General features: G+C 31.0%; 1 protein-coding gene across 8 annotated transcripts in view; it reads right to left on the bottom strand.

Annotated features, from left to right (window-relative positions):
- Positions 1 to 26,066, bottom strand: part of Nmdar2 (glutamate ionotropic receptor NMDA type subunit 2) — a 423,506-nt gene that overhangs the window by 169,276 nt on the left and 228,164 nt on the right. For all 8 annotated transcript variants that reach the window (XM_076530217.1, XM_012282447.2, XM_076530219.1 and 5 more), the window contains exon 4: positions 1,584 to 2,114. In XM_076530217.1, coding sequence (XP_076386332.1) covers positions 1,584 to 1,889 — 306 coding nt within the window. In that variant the 5' untranslated portion in view covers positions 1,890 to 2,114. The remainder of the gene's footprint in view (positions 1 to 1,583; positions 2,115 to 26,066) is intronic.

The following is a 26,066-nucleotide window of genomic DNA, read 5'->3' as shown; positions in this document are numbered from 1 at the left end:
AAGACTAAGGTTCCTCGTAAAGTCAGCGAACGCAACGACGTACACGGTAAAAAGAAGTCGCTTCAAGCCAAGCAAAAATTCATCTCTGTTTACTGACAGAAATTCTAGGTTGGAATGTTGTCCTGATTACTGTAGCTGAAACTATCGGCACAACGAAATTATTCGAAATACGGAGCTACGGAACGCTCGAAGGAATAAGGTCACCTAATTTCATTCCTCGAAAGCTTCTCCGATTTTTGTGGATAAGAATGCACAGGGAGATGCTAAAAACACTACGAGTAAATGGAAACTGAATACTCGATTTCCGTTTTCTGAGCTGAAGAAACACTATCAATGTTCGTTCCAGAAGATACAAATTGATCATGTAAATTATATATAAATAGAGCATGTAATTCAAATTATAACAAATTCATTGATTATCCAAATATATTGAACAGGTAACAGAGTACAGTTCGCTCAGTTTGCGTACGTGTGACACGGTGAATTAAATGTCTGAGAGGATTTGATGAACTCAAGCTTATTGTATTTATATCAGATTCAGGTTTAACACTGTCATTATTCTTAATTTACTGATATGTCAACTGGACGAGGTTCTTTTGATGAAGAACTCTTTAGGATGAAATAATTTTTATTTTAAGGTTCTATTATAAGGTCCGAAGACAGTTTATTGATACACGAGTGAAATTTCGAAGATTTTCGTGGTAGATGATCAGAAAACTTGTGTAAGATTGAACTTGGTTGGTTTACTGCTTTTCGTTAACCTCTTAGGCACTATAGTGGCTTTCGACCATCTGTACGACGATCTACTATAGTGGCTTTCATGTCATCGTAGATCACATAGCGTTATGACTCACTCTACTGACTCTCACCGTTTCAATTGAACGATCGTTTTCATATGTTTTGATTCGCACTTTTTTGTCTTCACGTTTTTTAAGAGTATTAACAAATCTCAGAAAAGTACATTGCATGTAAATAAAAGGTGCCAAGTTTAGGCACCATGGGCTCTTTGCATTAATACGATATTAGAAACATTTGGAAATATATTTTGTGAATTTTCGAAAAAAGTCAATTATCAGAGTTAAAGTATATGTATATCTTTCGGAAAAATTATAATTTAATCATTTCGATTCCAATGTACTCGCTTTGAACAGTACTGTCACACATTGTATTATTTATGCGTAATTCGAAATCTGCCATACAGAGAAACAGCGTCGTGCAAAATTCAGTGGTGCCTAAGAGGTTAAGTTTGGGGACCGAATACTTCGAATATGATTTTCTGGGAATTTTTAAAACTTATGCTATAAAATGCATAAGTCTTTGTTTATCCTATATTTTGGTAACTTCAGAAAATATCGCATTAATTCATTGAAATTTTAAATATATAGTTATTTTATTTCAAGTTTAAGTATATGTATCATATCTTTGAGAAAAATTATATTTTAATCATCAAAATTTCAATCTTCTCGCTAAGAGAACAGCATTGTCACACATTGTAGTGCTATTTGCACGTAATTCGAGTTGTGACAGAGAAGCGGAGCCAGGTAAAAGCCTAGGAGGTTAACTACCACTAAAATAACACATACCTCCAAGTAGGTGATGTTGTAACGATTCTTGTCGGAAGTTTGTGGCGCCTGTGTAGATTTCATGGGCATAGGGGTGGTCGTAGTGGTGGTGAACGGTCGAAATTGCCTGGTCGAATTTGGAAATCTCCCCTCGCCGAGTTTTATTGCCCCTTGTCCACGTCCCCCGAACAACCCCGTGCCCTTTGAATGCGTTCCCCTCTCGCTGGTACCGATCTGAATGCGGCTGCCACCCCTGGTTACACCCCCGCTTTGAAGGCTGCACGCCACCGACAGCAGCGACAGCAACGCGTACAGAAGCCTAGTCATTTTTTCTTCCGTTACGACTCCCAGAGCAGGGGAACGCTTGTTAGGGGATGATAGTGGCCCTTTTCTCCGGCCTATCGTCTGCTTCTCTCGCACTTGCAACCCTCTTTGAAGCGCACGCTTCCATTCAGGAGGATCTCTGGCAGCTCAGCCCCGACACGTTGACGTTTTTGCGCTCGAATGGACATTTCTTGCGCCACGACAGCCCTTCATCGTGCAGCGGCATTCCTGCAACAAAGATCATTCTTGTTCGAGACCATTTTCTGGATGAGCTTTCTGTTTTCTGTTACCATGTAGAGTTTGGAAGTGGTAACTACTTTGGAAAATGACGATATTTCGAGTGGTGTTTGGAGTTAGTAAATAGTGGCATTTTCAGTATTTTTAGTGATTAACGCGTTGATTCACCTACTGAAATAGTTGATAATTTTTCGGGGTAGTTTTCTTTTGTTTCTCACGAATATTTTTACAATATTTTATTTTTATTATTTACAGTTATATTCATTATTCAAATAGTTAATATTGTAGGGAATGTATTTTGTAATGATGTGTGATGTATGGTGTACAATGTATTTTATAATGTATGACGTGTGACGGGCAATGTATTTTATAATATATTCATCGGGGAGAAACATTTGTGACGCCGAGACGAATAGATGTTTGCGACACGGCAATCAGTTACCAAAAAAAATCATAATATGTCACAATATTTCAAGCTTATTCATCTTATTAAATATACTAAACCTATAATTCTTTGATAGCATTAAATACATTAAACCCATGAGTATTTTCAATTCAATAATATATGTGATTCGTATGATGTAAACGTCACTTACATGTGGATAACGTGGCAGTCAAAGTGTACATTTATGTGCAGCTACTACCATATAAGCAAAGTTGCAACTCCCTACTTAGTATTGACCCTACAAGATGACGTCAGCTGGTATTAACGCGATTTGAGCTCTATGCGGTGAATTGTGATAATCCATGATAATAAATTAAATTATTCACATTCAGGGGGAACTGAATTACGTCCCAAAAATGTGAGAAAGGTTCCTTGATTTTAACACTCAAACTATATATGTTGGACACATTTGTTTTTAAATTAAAAAAGTTGAAACTTTGACGAAATCATTCGTTGTTCAAAATGCTTAATATAATAATTAAAATAAGTATTCATGTATATTAATAATAAATAGTATACGTAGGTTAAACTTATATTAATAACAATGGTTAGGTTAAATTTATATTAATAACAATTAATATAAATAGGTTAAATTTATATTAATAACAATTAATATATATTAGGTTAAATTTATACTTATGTATCTATGTAAATTATTTAATAAAATAAAAGCTTCATAATCATTGGTAAAATAATAAAAATACCTATGCATATAATTAATGACATATCTATTTGAATATTCCTTTTATTACACCCTCACTAAAATAAATCGAATAACCTAAAATTCTGATCCATTTGTTCATTTAATATATCAAATATTTCATTCACGACAGCCAAAATGAGATTTCAATAATCCACAAAGTTACATTACGTAAAGTACATACGTAATATTAATACTTGTACCACTTTTCCGTCGATAATATCTTTTAAATTATTAATTAAGGGTATAATTTAAAGGGTAAAAAAGTGGTAGCAGTGACCGAAGCGGGTATCGATCGACCACGTTCGATATTAATCGCCGCCGACTAATATCGCAAGCGTTATTAAATTTTCATCGTTCGAAGAAATAATACGCGCAAATTACGTGGATTTATTGCGATCCCGTTCTCGCAACATTCTCTATGCAAAAAAAAAGACCAGAGAAAAATAAACGGGAAATATGTGTACGCGTAAATCTTAAAATAACGGGGATATCGAACAATACCGATACTGTAAAATCGAATGTACATTGTTGAATTAATTACTGCCTGCGATTCCGCCAATGTTAAATCACTAACCAACCTCGAATTGTTTCAATGAATTTCGTTCGATATTATGGCAGAGAAGTTTGTTCTGCGCTAATTTATTCCTTTGATCTTTCGCATCGTTAAGTCTTCAGAGAGATTTCCGAAAGCAGACCATATTCGACGATGTAATATATTGCTTTCTAACCATGCGTGAAATAACTTTTACTTTATTTATGCAACTGAATGTACGATATCTAAACTATGCTGGTAATGTCTTTGTATTATTTACATTACAAAATTTATTTCCTTTTTTACTTAATTATTTATTGCCAGGGTAAGTAAATTCTAATCTTTCAAAGATAACAAATTTCACTGCTTCAAGTTTCAAAAATTTTACTACTCTATACTTAAAAAATTCTAATATTCAAAAGCTCAAAAAATTCTAATATTCAATAGTTAAAAAATTGCAATATTCAAAGTTTCAAAAATACCGCTAATTCAATGTTCAAAAATTCAATCATTCTAATGATCAAAAATTTTACTGTTCAAAGGCTCTAACCTTTTACTATTCATAAGTTCAAAGCTTCCACTATTTCAATATTATCTTTGCATGTGGTATCTTTTCATTATTTAGATTCAAAAATTCATTCTTTCATTTATTTACTTTTTACTTTATTTATTGCAAGGTTAAATAAATTCTAATCTTTCAAAGATAAAAAATTTCACTGCTTCAAGGTTCAAAAATTTTACTACTCTATGCTTCAAAAATCCCAATATTCAATAGTTAAAAAATTGCAATATTCAAAGTACAAAAACTTCCACTAAACCAATGTCCAAAAATTCAACCATTTCAATGATCAAAAATTTTACTGTTCAAAGGCTCTAACCTTCCACTATTTATAAATTCAAATCTTCCACTATTGTAATATTAAAAAATTCCACTACTCCAAAATCTAAAAATCTTAAATTTCTTACAGACCAAATAATCCCCCAAAAAGCCATCATACATTCACGAACTGATGTTTCCTCACAAAACATCCTTGAATTTTTTCCAACCCCAGAGTCACCCAATGAATTATTCGACCCAAATCTCCTAATTCATCCAATATTCACAGAAATATCCCACGTGTTAGCGGCCACTTCACGGATATCGAAAGGTGCGAATCGTTGATATTCCAGTCAGATCGTAATCGATACGCGGAATTTTCATTGCAGCCTCGCAAGTTAAGTTTTCACGAAGCAACAGCGAAGTGTTCGCGTCCGTTTGCTTGTATTACCGTGCCGTTTAATGCAAAGTGCATGGGTCTATTGAATTATTCACGATGAGTGGAATTCACCATGATTTCCCGTAAATCCCCGGAATCTCCTTAGAATAAGTGGACCAAGTTGTGCTAACGAGAAGCACGACGCAGCTGTTGGAAACCGATTTAATTCTCCGTCGAAGATGCCGGTGAATGGCAAGAAGGGCCACGCGTTTACTCCATCTTGTTTGTCGGCGAGATTCGCGGACAAAATGGTGTGAAAAATTCTCTCGGTAAACATTTCACTCGCACAGTTTCCAATTTTTTTCTTTGACACTGATTAAAGTGGACGGAGAGGAGAATATCATTTCTTCGAGGAATATTGTACTGTACGGAGTGAAAATATTATTTTAGGTATTTTAGCATGTCATAGTATTGATATCATGATGTTAAATATAAAATGTTTTGTAAAATGTGAAACGTGTTTTCTTCTCTTATGAAGAATTTTTAGTTACAGTAATTTTATGAATTATTTGTATTAACTTAGTTGTGCCATTTTTATTAAACATCGAATGAAATCACTGCAGTAAAAAGCAGATATATTATGAAAGTATGAATTGTTTTCATAAAATGAAGTATAATACGTTTTGTCGAATATGAAACATATGTTTTGCTTCTCTTATGGAGAATTTTGAGTTACAACAATTTATGAATAATTTATATTAATTTACTTGTGCAATTTTTATTAAAGATCGAAGGAGATCACTGCAGTAGGAGGCAGAGATATTATGAAAGTATGAATTGTTTTCATAAAATGAAATATAATGTGTTCTGTTGAACATGAAACATATGTTTTGCTTCTCTTGTGAAGAATTTTGAGTTACAACAATTTACGAATAATTTATATTAATTTACTTGTGCAATTTTTATTAAACATCGAATGAGATCACTGCAGTAGGAGGCAGATATATTATGAAAATATGAATTGTTTTCATAAAATGAAGTATAATACGTTTTGTCGAATATGAAACATATGTTTTGCTTCTCTTATGAAGAATGTTGAGTTACAGCAATTTACGAATAATTTATATTAATTTACTTGTGCAATTTTTATTAAAGATCGAATGACATCACTGCAGTAGGAGGCAGATATATTATGAAAGTATAAATTGTTTTCATAAAATGAAATATAATGTGTTCTGTTGAACATGAAACATATGTTTTGCTTCTCTTTTGAAGAATTTTGAGTTACAACAATTTATGAATAATTTATATTAATTTACTTGTGCAATTTTTATTGAAGATCGAAGGAGATCACTGCAGTAGGAGGCAGAGATATTATGAAAATATGAATTATTTTCATAAAATCAAACATAATACGTTTTGTCGTACATGAAGCATATATTTTACTTCTCATATGACAAATTTTGAATTACAGGAATTTTATAAATAATTTTATATTAACTCAATTATGCAATTTTGATTATATCATTGCTCTGAATGAGATCATTGTAAGAAACAAAGATGTAAAATAGTAAAACTTGTTGAAATGTTGCTAGATTCAATTTCCAACAACTTGAATGTGGTAGCAAGTGTTAAATGAAAAGTGCCACCGCGTCAAACGTGTTCGCGTCGCAAGTTTCTCGCAACTGCGGTTACGAAATTATGGATTTCAGTTTGAAGATTTATACCGCTTCGTTCCCGCGATTGTTTCAACCTTTGTCGTTTCAGGGTTCATATGAATAATTCCCTCTTCCAAGGTGCATATTTCCGTGGGTTTTCCTTAACGAACAAAAGGCCAACACCGTCGGCAACCGTGAATCTTCGTAAGTTCCTTCCGACAACCTGCGTAATCATGTATTCCCCTTGTTGGAACTTAACACGAAGTAAGTTTTACATCTTCATCGAATTAGGATATGAATTAGTTGCGAGCGTGAATATTCGCTTGAGGAAATCAAGATTTGACGTAATACGCAGGTGGCGTCTTACTGAGAAATTATGATCCTGTATAAATATCATTATCCAAATATTCGTCTTCCATATTCGCAGCGACGAAAGTGGGCCACTGAGTGTCAAGTAATATTTCGACGATTAAACGATTATGTACTTAACTCAAATATACGTTTATAATTTAGTAATTTTTAATTTATTTATTTTTTTCAATTTTTCGTAATTTGTCATTTATTTAATTTTTTCAATTTTTAGTCATTTTTTATTTATTTATTTTTGCCATTTTTAGTCATTTTTCATTTATTTAATTTTTTCAATTTTTAGTCGTTTTTTATTTATTTAACTTTTTCAATTTTGAATCATTTTTCATTCATTTTGTTAATTTAATTATAACAGCATATTGTGTTCGGCTGTAAGCACATCCAATAGCTTCTTCCGTTCTAACCTCACTTTTTCTGTATAACCTCATTTTATATTTTGTTACGAATAGGCTACTTAATGTAATTCTAATTGATATTGTAGTTAATTGTAGTCAATAAGTAAAATAATAATACTTAATATTTTGTCGAACATAAACGAAAATTTTAAAATAAATGAAACTCCCTACAAACTATGTCTTTTACAATTTCTATAGTGTCTTCGAAATATTGCAAAATTTTTGATATTCTATTATTTTTCATTAAAAAGATATTTTTCCACTATTATCAGCTTATTAATATTCTTAGTTGAACATTATTATTATTTTACTAATCTTCTTACTTGAACGTTAATATTATCTTATTAATCTTCTTATCTCAACATAAATATAATCTTATTTATTTTCTTACTCGAACATTATTATCTTACTAATCTTCTTATTTGAACGTTAATATTATCTTATTAATCTTCCTATCTTAACATAAATATAATCTTATTTATTTTCTAACTCGAACATTATTATCTTACTAATATTTTTACTTGAATGTTAATATTATTTTACGAAAACTGTTACTTCGACATTAATATTATCTTAACAATGTTTTTACTTGAACATTATTATTAACTTACTAATCTTCTTATTTGAACGTTAATATTATCTTATTAATCTTCCTATCTTAACATAAATATAATCTTATTTATTTTCTAACTCGAACATTATTATCTTACTTATATTATTACTTGAATATTAATATTATTTTACGAAAACTGTTACTTCGACATTAATATTATCTTAACAATGTTTTTACTTGAACATTATTATTATTTTACTAATCGTCTTATTTGAACATTAATATAATCTTATTAAGCTTGTTACTTGAACATTAATATTATTTTATTCATCTTCTTACTTGAACATTAACATTGTTTTATCAATGTTTTTACTTGAACATTGTTATTATATTCTTAATATTCCTATTTCGACATTAAAATTATTATATTAATTTTCTCATTAGAATATTATTATTAACATATTAGTCTTCCTATTTAAATATTATTAATACTTAGTCAAAAGAACATTTCTTCAAAATTGAAAAATCATGTAACAAAACCCACTAAAATTTAACAACGCCATTAACAACATACACATAACACTTCACCCTCAATTTCCCCTATATGAAGAATAACCGGAAACCTCACATATGGTACATCACACGATAAGACACGAAAATAAAAGTTTCACGGTGGGTTATTTCGCATTAACCGTCACGTCGAATCGAACACACCCGTTTCTTACAGAACCCTCCTTAAAAACGAGCGAAACGCACCCTTTTTACCCGGGATGTTGGTTCGTAAAAAAGAAACAAGAAGCTTCTTTGAACGGAACAGATGTATACACGCAGTGTATTTCTTCGCCGATGTGTGGCCGCATGCGCGATTTATCCTGATCTCTGACCAGGGAAAAACGAGCAGATGAAAAATGCAGGAAAAACCAGAAAACACGAAAACAAGGAAACGATGCGGGGGTGGAATAGAAAAGGGGTCGGTTCGTTCCATTCACTGCGATAATATAGTGCCGGAAGCTATGCTGTTAGCCGAGAAACGAAATCGTGCCATGGAACGAAATTAAATAAGCGAAAAAAATTCGATAGCCACCAACGACCATATTTTTCTTTCGTACTGTGCGTGCTTAAGAATTCCTGTAACGGAAAGTTTGTTGGCACGGTAAACGGGAATGAAAAGCATTTTGTGCGAATGGAAGACATTAGGCTCATTTTATTCGATGCGATGATCTTCTGAAACAGTAATCTATATTATTTATTAATTTTAGTTTGTTTCATTTATTATTATATAATAATCTATATTATTATTTCTAATAACATGAAGAATAAACTATATTATTATTTCTAATAACATAAAGAATAAATTATTTATTATTTCAGAATAATTTGCTGCTTTTGTACATTTTAGTATTTCAGAGAATTGTAGACTTCTTCGAAGTAAAATAACAAGTAGCTTCATATATTTTATACAGTGTACTACTTCAATAAATTTTGTTGAAATATTGTATGAAATGTTTTATATACGTATTTGGAATAAAATTAAGAATCATTTGAAACAGTATACTGTTTCGTATGTTGTACATGTATATTTTAATATTTCAGTTAATTATTTGGGACTGATTTCAAATGAAGTAATAAATTATTTCGTACATTTTATTCCTTGTAATATTATGATAAACTTTGTTGAAGTATTTTATTTGAAATTAAATGAATGTCCATCTGAAATAGTAACTTATTTGAAGATATTAAATTATTGTATATTTTAATATTTCAATAAAATGTTTTAGACAACTGAAATAAAACAACAAGTAATTGTTTGAAGTAATAAACGATTTCATTAATTATAATTTTCAAGCAACTTCAAATTATTTTGTACATTTTATTTCAAATACAACAGATAGATATGTAATTTAAACTTTTTCGTTACAGATGTTCCGTTTGCATAAAACGGTAGCAATATGCAATAGAATGTTTTAAAAAACATACATTAGTGATATACAAATTTGTTCAAATAAAACATCAAAAAAGTTCGATGTAAAATTGAAAAAACATTACATCTTTTTTTGAGTAACGCACATTTAAATGAAAGTGATTGCTAACTTAATAATTAATAAATATTTCAGCGAATGTATAACAACGTTTACCTTAATTTAGTGATATAAATATTATTATAAATTCGCTAAAATTCTGCAATAATTAAGTACAAGTAGGATATCGAATAACAACGCCTAATTTTTGTTAAACGTAGATTAAGTAATTTAAAACTGTTCAAATAAAACATAAAAAAAAAAAACTCGATTAACAAAAATTACATTATTTTGAGTAACTAAATTTAAATGAAAATGTTCAAATTTGATGAATCTTAATAAATTTGCACCAGTGTTTTCGACAACGTAGGAGGTCCATTATGCAATAATTAATTGTAAGGATATCGATTAACAGTTCTCGATACTAGCCATGCGGTATTCAATGACGATTAATTCGATTGTCTGTGGCCAACATAATCGATAGCATTAAATTTCGATCGATTGGAGATAAACGCGAATTACGCGGCTTCGTTTATTAATTTACAGTTCGAGAGAAACGTCGCTTGTTTCAGGAACAATAAACGAAAAACAACGGAATATTATTACAGAGTAAAATTGCAATCTGTTTATTGCGATTAAATCGGAGAATGGTCATTGTTGAAAATTATATTCAACTTCGTTATGCTTCATTTCTATTGACGAGACCTCTGGAAAGAACATTTATTTGATAAAATTCATTTACCAAATGAGTAATATATTTTACCAAATATTTTAACATTAAATGAATTTTGTATTAAAGTATTGAACTTATTTTTAAAATGAAATGAAACTTGGAACTTGATTTACTGTTCACAGATACGTATCATAATAGAAGATGTTCAAGTTTAATATAAGGTGAAGTGGGGTAAGTGCAGACTGGTTTTTGTAAAGTTGGTATTTAAACGTAAGTATTTTCAGTCTGCTATGTAAATACTTAACGCTGTCGATATCGAACGCTTTGCACAATTACTACTATTTAATTAATATTAACTAGGACCTTAATTTTCCTTGTACATTTTGATTTTGATAGGAAATTGTTTAAAATGTCAACTACTCTGCACTTTCCCCGAAAATGGGCTAAGAGCGTAACTTGAAGTTAAATACTTTGAAACTTTATTTCATGTGCAATGGGGCAAGAGCAGAATTATTAAGAAATCTGCTATAAAATGCTTTTTACTGCATTATGCAAGTACTCTATACTGCAAACAAGTACTCTTAGCTGAAATAGAAAAGGGGATATAGTGAAACAAAACAAGGAAACAAACATACTAAATGGAGAAATTTCGCTCATATTGTAATAAAAATAGCCTGTATATGCACTTGCCCCGTTTACGAACTTACCCCACGAAACGTCGCAACGGAAGTAGAACGAACAAGCGAAGACAATAGCCAATCAAACATCTAAAATTGGCAGAACAACTCTTCACAAGAAAATCCTAAAGTTTCAAGATTCTGAAATTTTTAGATCCTCAAGAGTTTGAAATGCTTGAGAGTTTCAGAATTGAAATCTTAAAAACTTGAAATGTATTAGAAAGTTTGAAGGTTCTAAGATTCGTCAGTCACAAAGTTTTATAGGTTAGAGTATTCAGCGGCTCTGGAATTCCGATACTTCATAGCTTCGTTCTGAAATCTTTAAATTATGAAATTATAAACTTTCAAAGGCTTTAAAGTCCTAAGATTGTAAAATCCAAAAATTAGAAAAATTAGAAAATTTCTGAAATTCTAATATCCTAAGATTATACAATCTCGGAAATCTAAAATTGTAAAATTGTAAAATTGTAAAATTGTAAAATTGTCAAATTGTCAAATTCTAAAATTCTAAAATTCTAAGACCCCAGAACTCTGAACACCCAAAACCCTAAAATTCAAAAATCTCAAAGTCACAATATTCTAAAACATCAAGTTTTCTAAATGTCAAAATCTTACAAATTCTAATTGACAAAACCTCAAAAATTTTAATTTACATTTCAAAACACCAATATAACAAACCTCAAGAATTGCAAATTTTCCATAATTCTAAAAATTTTAATCATCAAACTTATAATATAAAAATTAAAAAATTCTAAAATCATTTGTGTTATTCTTTGTAATCTAAAATCATTTGCATAACCATAACTGTTCAAAATAAGATCACGTTTCCGTCCAAACCAAATCAGTCTCAAAAACTGAGTCATAATTAGCTTCAATCTACTTCCATAAATACCGCACCGTAATTGTAAGAGTTAAGGAAGAAACTCTAATAGACGAGTAATTGCAAGTTGAAAAGAAATTGAAGCACTCTTCCTTTGTTTCGCGTGACACGTTTCCATTGTGAAAGCTGTTCAACTCAACTACCTCTCGTGTTTTCCCTTTTTTTTTCCTTGTGTAGAAGTCATTTCACCACAAGAATTTCAATATTTACTCTTGACTCGAAATAAGAAGATTAACCGTAATGGTGTCTGAACCTCTCGGCTTGCTTTGAGTGTTCTACTTAAGTTAACTGTATCGACAATTTTATTAAGTTTTGAACAAAAGTCACGTAGGTTGTCATTAAATTGATTTATTGAATCTCTGTAACTTTCGGGTTAAATTAAAATGGAATTAAAATGAAATTAAAATGAAAATTCGATATACAATAATTTCTTAATACAATATTTTATTTGTTGTATGAAACTTTTATTAAAAATTGTGACTTTTAGAAGAGATACTAGGAAATATTCATCGAGTGAATTTATTTTTATTATTACCTTATAATATATTACATAATTATTATCATTATTATCTTCCAATATATTGTAACTACTATCTTATAGTGAATTATAGTAATCACTATTATGTTGCAATATACTGTTATTATAAGAATAATTACCTTTATTATAAGATGATAACAAAACACACTATGTAGGAAAACTAACGCAACTTCTTAAATTTAAGGAAAACTAGCGCCATCTACTAAAACAATATGTTATCTGAAAACAGTCTCCCCTACAAAACACAACAATCATTATTGGAATCGAGCAACGAATTGTAAACTTATAGCGTTTAATGCGACAGAACCTTTCGTCATCGCGTCACAAAATCACGAGCAAGCGCAACAAATTGCTGGCGTTGAATATTGCAAGGATCTTATCAAAACAGCCAGACGAAACTGTACATTCCTGGAATCAATTGTAACTAGTGATGAGACTTGGTGCTTCAAGTATGCACCTCAAACAAAGCGCCAAAGTACTACGTGGAAATCTCCTGGCTCTCCAAAATCAAAAAAATTGCGATTCCAGAAGTCCCGAGAGAAGACAATGTTAAATTGCTTTTACGATTCTAAAGAAATTATACTTCAGGAATTCGTTCCACAGGGACAAAATATTAATGGCGAATATTATCTGGGTGTTGTGGAACGTTGAGGGTCGTTCGTATGAGGCTCGAATATCGAACAAGTACATCGAATGTCAGTAACAAGTGTAACAAGAAATTTGATAAACTTTTCCCTACAATAGGTTACATATAGTTTTTCGTGTATCAAAAAATAGAATGCTGTTTCTGAAACGATTTATCCTTCGTATACGCCTTTTGATGCTCCGTTGCGAGAAGTATTTCAGGTATCTCGTTCTCGAAATACCTTCGCATTCTGCAAACTGTATTCGATGCCCACTTATCTACCCAGACAGTCTGGAAACTACAAGGATAAATCTCCCAACACGTGATGCTCGAATTCTTCAACGCGGAAGCGAATATCTGGCAAGTGCTTTTGATAACAGCCCTGTAGGTGAACGATAAAGGATGTGGCGATAGGGGTTGTTTATTACCGAAGAAGATGAAAGGTGGAATAAACGATGGTTTAATGGCTTCTTAAGGAATTTGCAATTTTATGTATTTATCTTTTTATCGACTCACCCCTCGATATTTAAACTGATGCTGTTTATCGACAACTTTAATGCTATTTGTCTACGGAAATTTTTGCAGTACACACAAAAGATCTTTTTAACTGATCGTAGTAATGTGAAATTTCATAAATCAGATTTCTGTTAGCTAAATTACCGAATTATAATTTTTCCAAGAGAATAATATTTTTCCCCTTCACCCTTGATACTTAGCGGGAAAATAAATCGCGCGGCTGACATCTCGTTAGAATAACAAGAGTATCGAGAAAAGGTGGATGAAAAAATTAGTTCTTTTCTCCACTTAAGAAGCGTGCTGTGTCTTAAATCATTATAGTGGCGAATTTACGGCGTTTATTTAACGTTGGAAGAAGCCGGTAGTTGTGGCCATTAATCGCGGTTGGCAGTAACAACGTTAATTAACGTCTTCGCCGTGCGAGCAGTTTAATCAAGCTGTAATCGGATAACGTGTTTCCTCTCAATCGAATACCCCTTATAAATATCCGTATAACAAGTAGTAGCACTTCCCTATCTACTCTGTGTAGCTTTTATTAACTTGCGTGCAGGCATTGCACGAGATAACGGATAGTCTCGTTTAAAAAGAAGAATGAGAATGGGAATACCTTTTCTGCATCGGAGCACCGTTTGGGATGCGATGCATAGGTAAAAGAAGCAACAGATTTTCTGTTTCAGTTACATACGCAATTTACCACTAAACTAGGGTGTAATGTACACTTACTTTGGATTTAAAAATAAAAATGATAAAATGTAAATTAATGTATCGATGACAACCCACGAGTTGGCGCGTGAAGTTGACTCAGATGGTTAGAAATAGTCAGAATAAGAAAATGGACGCCTAGACTCACTATTTTCGGTGGTAAGAACAATTGGCTCGAGCGGTACACATAAATTTTTAATCTGTACACACTACTTTTTTACTTTTTTGAAAATCAGCACATACTCGAAAGAAATTATATTAACGAATTTTAGAATTTAAAATAAAACACTTGATAAATGGTCATTTCACTGCTTCGGTAGTTTTAATGGTAAAATGTGGTATGGTATCAAGAACACAATATAATTCGTATCATTTTACAAATTTGTAACAAAATTTATAATCAAGTTTCATTGTAGTGAGGTTATGTCCATAAACAAATTTCTTTGTAGTTAAATTATGTCTATAAGCAAATTTCTTTTTAGTGAAATTATGTCCATAAACAAATTTCTTTCTAGTGACATTATGTCTATAAGTAAATTTCTTTGTAGTGAAATTATGTCTATAAGCAAATTTCTTTATAGTGACATTATGTCTATAAGCAAATTTCTTTATGGTGAAATTATGTCTATAATTTCTTTGTAGCAAAATTTCATTCATAATTAAATTTCTCTATTATAAAATTTTGTTCATACTTAAATTTCTTCGTAATAAAATTCAACCTTCAATTTCTTTATAAAATAATTTAAATAATAATTTTTCAGGATTTTAATTTATTTTACATAGTTCGAATACAAACTGTAGAATGATTTTATGCAGTTTTGGTGTCTTTAAACATAATTTTATGAACTTGTGAAATTCAGAATTTTATGAAACTTGAAGATCGGTAGAAATTTCATTTCTTGGAGAATCGAATCGCATTAAATTCAGTTATAAAATTTCTATTTGAGAGATTTAGAATGCATACAGATGCAGTAAAGTACATTCTAAATTTGAAAAAGGATATTAAGATTCTTATCAATAATATTTATTTTTATGAGACACTACTGCTTTTTTTTTTAAATTGAATTTTATCGATACAAAAATTCATCCTTGCATTTTACACTGTAGTCACGCAGGATTGTCAAAGTACAACTACAAAATTTAAACAAATAAAGAAAGTTACAGTACTGCATCTGCTTTCTATTTTGCAATCCTTGGTCATATAAAATATAATTGTATTTAAACTTTGAGTTGAAGCATATTAAACATTCGAAAAAATTTATCATTGTAATTTATACCATGAGTGCGTCACGCAGATTCGTCAGAGTACAGCTACATAATTTAAACAAATAAAGAAAGTTAAAATGCTACATCTGCTTTCTATTCTGCAATCCTTTGTCATATAAAATATAATTGTACTTAAACTTTGAGTTGAAGCACATTAAACATTCGAAAGAATGTATCATTGTAATTTATGCTTCGAGTGCGTCACATAAGCTCATCAAAGTACAGCTACAAAATTTCCACAAATAACGAAAGTTACAATACTATGTCTACTATAAACTCAGCAATTCCTGACACTACAAATTATAGTTACACTTAAACTTTCAGATAATGCATATTGAACATTTGATCAGAATTTACCGTTGCATTTGGTAATGTAAGTGCGTAGGCTTGTGAATGTGCAACAAAGGATTAAGCGTCAGTTAAGCCAAGTTGTATCTTGGGTTCTTGTTGTACAATATGTTGGGATGTTTCGCGATCCAGGTATCTCTCATTAATTAATGCAAAGCTGGTGAACCTTGCTATATACAGAGCGGTCAGTGTTCCTTAATAGAGGGCTTCAGGGCTTCTCAGATCGCGTTGAACCGCAGGAATTCTCGACGGGGGATCTCGGTTTACCACGATCGTCTGTCTCGATCTAAGCTTCACTTTCTCGAAATCCGATACCTAAGAAATCCACGGAAATACGAGCCGCTGATTTTTATCTCGAGATAATAGCATCGATCATTATACCCAATTGATCTTTCGCGATACTTAACGGGACAAACAGTTCTTTTGTGGGATTCGCTGATTCATTAATTGGACGGTCGCGAAAATGAATTGCTTTCATTCCATTTTTTTTGTTAAGTCTTAATCTGGTTAATGACTCTGACGAATTATTCGTTCTAATTATTTCGATTTTTATAGGTCGGAATATCGGTGGATATTTAAATTTATAAGTGATTTGGTAGCATAAGTAGAAACAAGTGAGGAATAGGATAAAGGAACTTATGTAACAGTGTCATCAAACGTTCCTTTCATAGCTAATTTCAATTTTGGAAAAAGGAAGTAATCGCATGAAGATAAGTTGGGCGAATATGGAGGATGTTGAAGCACACAGACTTATTTTTTCGCCAAAAATTCACGAACAGCGACAGTTATACGACATGGTGCATTACTCTGTGACATGGTGCAATAGGAACCAACTTCCCGGCGCTCAATATTCGGGCCTCATACGAAACCTCTTCCACAAACGTTCTACAACACCCAGATAATATTCGCCATTAATATTTTGTTCCTGTGGAACGAATTCCCGAAGTATAATTCCTTTAGAATCGTAAACGCAAATTAACATTGTCTTCTCTCGGGACTTCTGGAATTGCAATTTTTTTGATTTTGGAGAGCCAGGAGATTTCCACGTAGCACTTTGGCGCTTTGTTTGAGGTTCATACTTGAAGCACCAAGTCTCATCACTAGTTACAATTGATTCCAGGAATGTACAGTTTCGTCTGGCTGTTTTGATAAGATCCTCGCAATATTCAACGCCAGCAATTTGTTGCGCTTGCTCGTGATTTTGTGACACGGTGACGAAAGGTTCTGTCGCATTAAACGCTATAAGTTTACAATTCGTTGCTCGATTCCAATAATGATTGTTGTGTTTTGTAGGGGAGACTGTTTTCAGATAACATATTGTTTTAATAGATGGCGCTAGTTTTCCTTAAATTTAAGAAGTTCTGTTACTTTTCCGACAAACTGTGTATGTAGTTTTCCATCTAATCTATCCTCGTCTGTTGTCAATGGTGTTCCATATCGCGCAGTTTCGCCTTCTCGAAAATTAGATTTTCGACAGGTTTCTTCATTGTCACCTCTCACGTGACGTGCGACCGCAGCGCCGAAGTAGTGTTGTCACGTGAGAGGTGGCTTACAACCGACAAGGGTTGATATTATAATTTTTATTAATTCTTGAAGCCTTACAGACAGAGTTGCATTGAAATTTATTGAATTTTCTGGTATTAGACATTTTTTATGTTGATTGTACGAATTAAGAATTGTTTCGTATTATATTTTTATGTAACTTCACCCTTCGTATTCCGGAGATTTATTTCGCCACTTAAAATGTACCCTCAGAGGGGACAACCGAGCAACGGATTTACTGATCACGTAACGCGATAAAATTACGTTTGCAAATCTTTTTATTCTTATGTTTCTATTTCTCGATTTTCGTATTTCTTATATCTTGTAATTTTCTTTGGAAATTGTTATGCTTTTGACTATTTATATTTATAGTTACCTATATTTCTTAGATTTTTGTATTAGAGTTCTAGGTTTTCAAACCGGTTCGTAATCCAAATTTTCAAATTTCTGTATTTTCGAATTGCTACGTTCTCAAATTTCTATGTTTCAACTTATCTTCAAATTTCTGTATATTTTATTTTATTAATACATATATTATAAAACTTAATTTTATTATGTACATTATGTATTAATGGAAATATGGTATGGGTTTTATCGAAGAAGTGAAATTATTAATATAAATAAAATAACAGTAATTAACACTGATTTTTAATGTACTTTATAAAATTTATTATTCAAGAAAGATTAAGAAAGGACCACTTATATAACTCGATATTTTATATGCGTGAGCAATGCAGCAATTCACAAAACGAATGAAAATATGAAAATTATTTTATTTAACATTTGAGAATCTAAATTAAAACGAGTGGCATCATGTAAGTAATCGATAAACTAACATTCATAATTATCGACTTCTTAATATATTTATTATTGCCACTTCCAATGTGGAAATTCAACATTTATTATGTAAATATATTTTCTGTATATTAATTCTGTATTAATATTTCTTCTTGACACTCATCTGTGATGCAAATTTTGAATATCTCAATTTTGACTATGTTTACAGTTACTCGTCAATTTTAACCTTTATTTGCGATTTATACATATATCTCATAAAACGTCACAAATATTAGTTTCAGCAAAGCTAATCGCCAAGTTCTTGCAAAGCATCGTAAATATTAGAGCAAGCACACTTTGCCTACCACTGTTTGGTCTTAAGTTTCCGTTGTTTTATTGTGTGTGTAACAAGGTTTGCCGGAAATTGCATGGTCCAAGTTAACAAGAATGCCGTGTTAATCGCCGAACTGGTTTACACGTTGTACGAAACGTTTCAAGAGCCATTTAAAGTCCAATCGAACCAAATATCAGTCTAGATATTGCACTCTTTTATTGATTTATCGATTCGTTCTCGAAATACGTTTCACGTAGCTTTTATCTTTAGGAACTTTAATTCCATCCTGGACGGAAAAAAGAAAGAACCTTTGAAAGCCAGAGTTTCGACAGGAAAAAGAGAATAAAATTGCTGTTTCTAATAGTTTCATATTGTTTCTTTATATATTAAATTCTCGATTGTTAATAAGATTTTCCTTGCTTTTTGACTTTGCTACTTAAATTGTTATATTTTATTGCGCAATGTAAAATGTTATGCTTGTATCTTTTATTTGAGAAAAGATTAATATAAATGGACAAAGATAAACTTTACTAAAAATTGCTTTACTGAAATTAATAAAATTGTCTTACTTATATTATTAAAGTATTACTTCACTTTTTATTAATTTTGTCGAATTTTTCTTATCATTTAAAAATTCTTTTGTTACTTATTTTTGGTTTACAATATTTAGGTATCGCAAACTTGCAGAATTTTTTGAAATCATCACAAATTTTCTTTATTGCTTCTGTTATACAAGAACTACATTCGTTGAAAATTTTTCTCTTATCAAAAGTGGATGTTGCATTTTCCATATTTATCAGGTAACATCTCCTGGTCCCTTTTAAGAATTTTTAATACATCTGAAAGTTTTCGAAGGTAGGAAGATGTGACTTGAAACAGAATTCTTAAAATACTTGGTACTGACATCAGAAAACTTCTGTTAGATTTATTCTTGCATTTTTTTGAAATCCATAGACGAACATGATCAAATTTCAGTTGCTAAATTGAATTTCACTATTTGTTTGCAAAGATTTAAGTCGCAATTCTATTTCAGTGACATTCAGAAATAAAACTTTCAGTAAAAGCTTTCAGAAATAAAACTTGAGACATTAGAATTTCTTGTCAGTACAATATTACGTAAAGTATCGCTTAAATTAAAATAATAATATCGAAATTTCGTGTGATTCATGTTTGAACTAATAAAAATATTGTACATTCGTGCTGAATTTATGCTAAATAGTTGTTAAAGAATATACTAAATAAAGTAAAGGAGAATATATGGAAATAATGTAGAATACGTAAAATGTGTACGTATAAAATTATGACATAAAGAATACATTTTTTGTGAATGATTTTTAGAAACAAATAAATATATCATTAGAATTTTATTGTATTATTAGAAAAATAAAAAACTTTTAACGACTTCAAATCAGCATAAAACTTTAACGACTTCGAATCGTCACGAAAGTTTAATCAATTCATTAAACATAATTAAAGTATTAAATTTAACAAACCTATTAAATTTTAGATCATTCGTAAGTTTCAATCGGACGAATAAAGCCATATCATCCGAGGTAAAAAAAAAGTGAACAATGACGAGAATCGCGGAAGGAAGGCAGAAAATGAAAGTGATGAAACAAAGAAAAATGAAGGAGCTAGAAGGGAAGAACAAAGTGACAGAAGGAAGAAAGAGGATCGTGCACGAAATTGAACAAGCGAGAAAGATGGAAAGCGGTACAATGATAGCAGAAGAAAGAAAAGAAAACAAAGGGGCTGAAAGTAAAGCCTCCACGAAGAAGGGAATTTCAGATTTAGCCTTCTGATACGTTTGTCAATATTACCGAAAGTAATAAAATCTGCGCTCTGGGATCAGAAAAATAATTAGAAATAATAAGAAAGACGATGTAACCATTTTCCTTTTCTTGTAAGGTTTTATTCAATTTTCTACTCTCTTGTGAAAGGCTCTCTTTCATTTTTATGGGATTTTGGCGTTTCATCGCATCGTTTGCGCAAATCCAGGCCCTCAACGGATAAAAATTTAATTAAGATTGCACCGTTATCTTGTACGTATACGAAATAATCTGTGGGAAAAGAGAAAAGAGTTGTGAGAGGACTTCGGGATGTCACGGAATAATCTGAAAGTTAGATAATTTCAGAATCCGCAGGAATAAGAATTCTGGGAAAAATATGAATGAAATGTCTGGAGCAGGTGCTTCTGGCTTTTATTTTATGATTTCGAACTTTATGGCGAACGTGATTGATGTTAGTTGAAATATGAACGTTTGTGTACGGTACAAACGTGAGAGATGGAGCAGAGCATGTGTTGTCAAATGGTGTTAGGAGAATACGAATTTTTGAATTTGGAGGTTTGGGGGTTTTTAAATATAGAAATTGGTAAGTTTGCAAATCTTTTATTTAGAAATATGGCGCATTAAATTTTTCGATTTGCAAATGCTTCAATTCACAAATTTTTCAGTTTATTCATTTAAGAATTCTCAAATCTAGATGTTTATAAATTTGAAAATTTGGAAATTTGGAAGTTTAGAAGTGTGAAAGCTTAGAAATTTTGAAGTTTCGAAATTTGGAAATTTGGGAATATGGCAATTTACGAATTTGGGAATTAGGAAATTGGGAAAGTGGGAATTTGGGAAATTGGGAATTTGGGAATTTGGGAATTTGGGAATTTGGGAAAGTGGGAAATTGGGAAATTGGGAATTTGGGAATTTAGAAATGTGGAAGCTTAGAAATTTGGAAATTTGGGAATTTGGGAATTTAGAAGTTTAGAAATGGGGAAGCTTAGAAATTTGTAAGTTTTGAAATCTGGAAATATGGAAATTTAGAAATTTACAAATTTAAAAATTTGCAAGTTTACAAATTCCCAATTTGTGAATCAATTTCAGAACCTCATATAATTAAAAAGCTCAACAGACGAATATAATCGCAATTAAATTAAACAAAAAGAAAAACAGAAAGGCCACAAATATAAAACTTAACTTCTCCATAATATCGAATATTGAATTATAAAATTAAACGTCGAAATTTTTTATTAAAATATGTAATATTAAATGTTTTCATTCCTGCTCCAGCTAATATGCATACATTGATTATTAAATTACATCTCCGTTCATATTTCGTTAGTTTCAATCTTCTCAGTTTTCAGACCCTCGGCTAGTAAAATGAATCCAACATTCAGAAATCTGCTAAATTTCGTGTATGCATTTCGCAACGTCCCTCATAACGAGTTTCCACAAAAAAAATTGTGCAGGCAAATAGTCCGTTTTCATTCCGCGTAATCTGATTAAATAAATCATATTTACTGAAATGGTTCTCTTGGAATTTTTTTATATAATTTTCATCAACAAATTTATCGTAACCCTTTGATTTTACCAGGGAAAATTACAATATTCCGCCAGGAACGTCAGAAAATGAGTTATGCTGTGAATTTACTTATTTTCTGTTTACAAAATCTCGTTCGTTAGTTTAATATTATTTAATCAATGTCAACCAACGCTTACGGTGTCATTTTCACTGGTAAACTCGTGATATGAATCCGTCGTTAAATAATTCATGCTACAGACCTTATGTCAAATAAATTATGTTCTTGATCTCATGTTTATAATTTGTGTTATCGATTTTAGGATAAATAATTTACATTATTGATCACGCGTTAAATAATATATGTTATAGATCATACGTTAAATAATTCGTATTATGGATCTTGTATACACGTCGCAGTCCGCCATATTTAGCGACGATTAAACGCGAGCAACTTCATATCGTTTGAAGTCCTTTATAAGTGGACTGTAGGTTGAACAATTGTATAACACCGATATGTGCTCTCTACTTATTTTTAACGACGTTCCAAACTGAACGACTGTGTGTCTGTATCCGATGTTTCGAAGCGAACAACCTCGTGTCTATGTATCCGATCTTCTGGAGCTACCTCTTTTCTATTTCGTGTCTATCTCGATTGCTTATTTCACAAGATGAAGGCCCGGTGTGGACGTGCAATTTTTACGAACAAGGCTGAGGGAAACAGTTCCTGATTTCTATTCGATACACAAATTCTGGTGAAAATGAAAATCCGAGTGACGTATGCGGTCTATTCCTCCAAAGGGTGGAGTAATAAAAGCAATACCTCGAATAGGAAACTGCGAATAGAGGACTCTACTACAGAGATTAATTCTGGCAACCAGATGTGAATAAACTGAAAACACTCGATTGAAAGTTGTGACTTGTGTGTTATTGCTGCTACAGGAACGTATTGAATCTATACAAATTAAAAATGATTTATATCTATACAAATAAAAATGATTTATTATATGAATAGAAAGTTGAAACGAGGACTAATCCTCTCGTTATGATATTGTATTCTAAGAACCAACAGATCTTACGTTAATTAATTTCTGATATTAGATCGTTCTAAAAATAATATTCATTTGTGATAATAGATCTCTCACTAAAGGCGTTACATTTTCTTCTAGCGTTGTTTGAGGAAACAAATCATTGTTTCAGGTAGTTTCAACGAGAATGTTTAACTAAATTCTTCCGGAAATTATTTTCTTGGAATTTACCTTTCAATCCCCTTTCTTTCAAACGAGTTCCGCGGTAAAATTAATGAACTAAGTGAAAATTCAGGGAGACAATGAAAACCCTTTAAGATTGTAACTTTCCTGAACGTAATTCTGTCATGTTCATTACATTCAATTAACTCACCGCCTCAAAGTGTGAAATACGTAGACTTAATGGTGACAAAGAATTCAATGCAGTTACGAAACTTCTTTTACTTTTAAGGAACTGTTATTCGAATTTTTTTCAGATCGAAAAGAAATTTAACCTGTCACTACTCCTATGTCAACAATCAAATATCTAATAATTATAATGAAAATGTTCAAATATTATTCCCCTATATGCATACTTAATTTGCACGATATCGATTTTACACAAGTTTAAAAAGGTGGGTAAAAGTAAACATTTTAACAATAAAAATACAAGGACAGAATTTTTTATTTTCTTTTCTTAAGAAATTTTCAGCAACAGATTTTATATATTTTCCTAAACCAAATTTAATGTGGACTACATTTATTACCAATTTAGATTTAACTGACGACAATTTCGATTTACATAGTTTAATTCAACCAGGTGATTAATTTCGATTTACGTCATTTAATTTAATCGAATAATTGAAAAATTTCTGTTTCCAATGTGAATCATGGAATCTATTTCAAAACTCGGTAACAGGTAGTTATTTTATATTAATTTATCACAGATTATTATTCTTAAAATTTTACACCACAACATTCTTTTCTCGTTTATCTTTCAACTAAGTTACTTTTTACTCAGCATGCAGGCGTTACCTGATACTGTTAAGAGGTTGCGAACAGTGCATGTAATTCTTCCTCCATTTCTGATGCGAAAAACAACATACACGGTTTCGAGACAGTGCTTTTTAATACTTTGAATATCTCTTTACCAGACGGTGAACTAAAAATACAGCAGTTTTTGTACCATTGAAAATAAAGCCTGAAATTATGAAACGAGATATTCGTGCAATTGTAATAAAAACAGTAGAGAAAGAAAATATTCTCTACATGTTAAATAACATGTGCAAAATCTGTTTAATATTAAGAGCAATTTGATTAAAATAATATTTATGGAATGAAATTAAAATTGAATGTATAGATAAAATCAAATATTCCATTTATGATAAATATAATCTATTAACAATTAACTATTGGATGTTTGTAACTAATATTCTATTAGCAATCAGTTATTGTATGTTCACAATAAATATCAATTGTTACATTTTTATAATAAATATTCTACTAACAATCAGCTATTGCATGTTCATAATAAATATTCTATTAACAATTAACTATTGGATGTTTGTAGCAAGTATTCTATTAGCAACCAGTTATTGTATGTTCACAATAAATATCAATTGTTACATTTTTATAATAAATATTCTACTAACAATCAGCTATTGCATGTTTATAATAAATAATCTATTAATAATTAACTATTGGATGTTTGTAACAAGTATTCTATTAGCATCCAGTTATTGTTTGTTCACAATAAATATCAATTGTTGCATTTTTATAATAAATATTCTACTAACAATTAGTTATTGCATGTTTATAATAAATAATCTATTAACAATTAACTCTTGGATGTTTGTAACAAATATTCTATTAACAACCAGTTATTGTATGTTCACAATAAATATCAATTGTTGCATTTTTATAATAAATATTCTACTAACAATTAGCTATTGCATGTTTATAATAAATAATCTATTAACAATCACCTATAGCGAATTTCTAATAAATATTCCGCTAACTATTAATAGTTATTTATTTACAGTAAGCATTACATCAACTATTATCAGTTACCACAGAATCAATGAAACTCAGAATAAAAGCTTGATTAAACTTCGGCAGAGAATATATCTGATTGAATGAATATCCGAATTAATTTCTGAATCCTCTGTTTCGTGAAAATCTCCCTATTCTATTTTCTGAAACAATGTCAATCTCGTTCCACGTTCGAATGAAATGTTGTCGTGTCAGATCTGCTCTTATTCGCGCTATGTTTGAATCGTTTTTAGAGTAAACACATGTCGGATTCAAGTAGGACTCGATCTACTTCGTACGTCTATGTACATTGTCCGACAATCTTTGCTCCAATCAATTTTATTTAATTTCAATCAAGTGACTGTATTTCAATCTTCGTGTATAATCGTGTCAATTTTTCGATCAAACGTTTCATGCTGTTCCTGATCAAATATTCACGGTATTCGAAATCTGCCTTTGTTATTCGTCTCGTTGCAGTTGATTGAAATTACATGTCAATTGTGATTTATTAAATTATGCGAAAATGCCGTACGAATATAATGTAATTTAATTCGATGTAAATATTCAATTAATCGATATTTGTGCAATTCCCACAGTTATTGAAGGCGAGCCACGGAAATAGCGTATCATAATTTTAAATTCAATTTAAAATGGCGGCCCTCATTTAAAATGGCGATCTATCATTGTAACAGGTGTACCGGATAATAATTCTTCATTTCAGGATTGTAGACGTTTATTCACAAACTCTTGTGTTCTTGCTATGACATCTTTCAAAACGCTGTTGATTTCGAGCGTCATCTTTTATTTTTGTGGTCGTCTAGTTTCAAACTAAATACGTAGTTGCAAGGCGTTTTCGTGTTCGAT

The sequence above is a fragment of the Megachile rotundata genome, chromosome 3, assembly GCF_050947335.1.
Source record: "Megachile rotundata isolate GNS110a chromosome 3, iyMegRotu1, whole genome shotgun sequence".
NCBI lineage: Eukaryota > Metazoa > Arthropoda > Insecta > Hymenoptera > Megachilidae > Megachile > Megachile rotundata.
The sequence above is the reverse complement of the archived record's forward strand: the minus strand, read 5'-3'. Positions and strand labels throughout refer to the sequence as shown.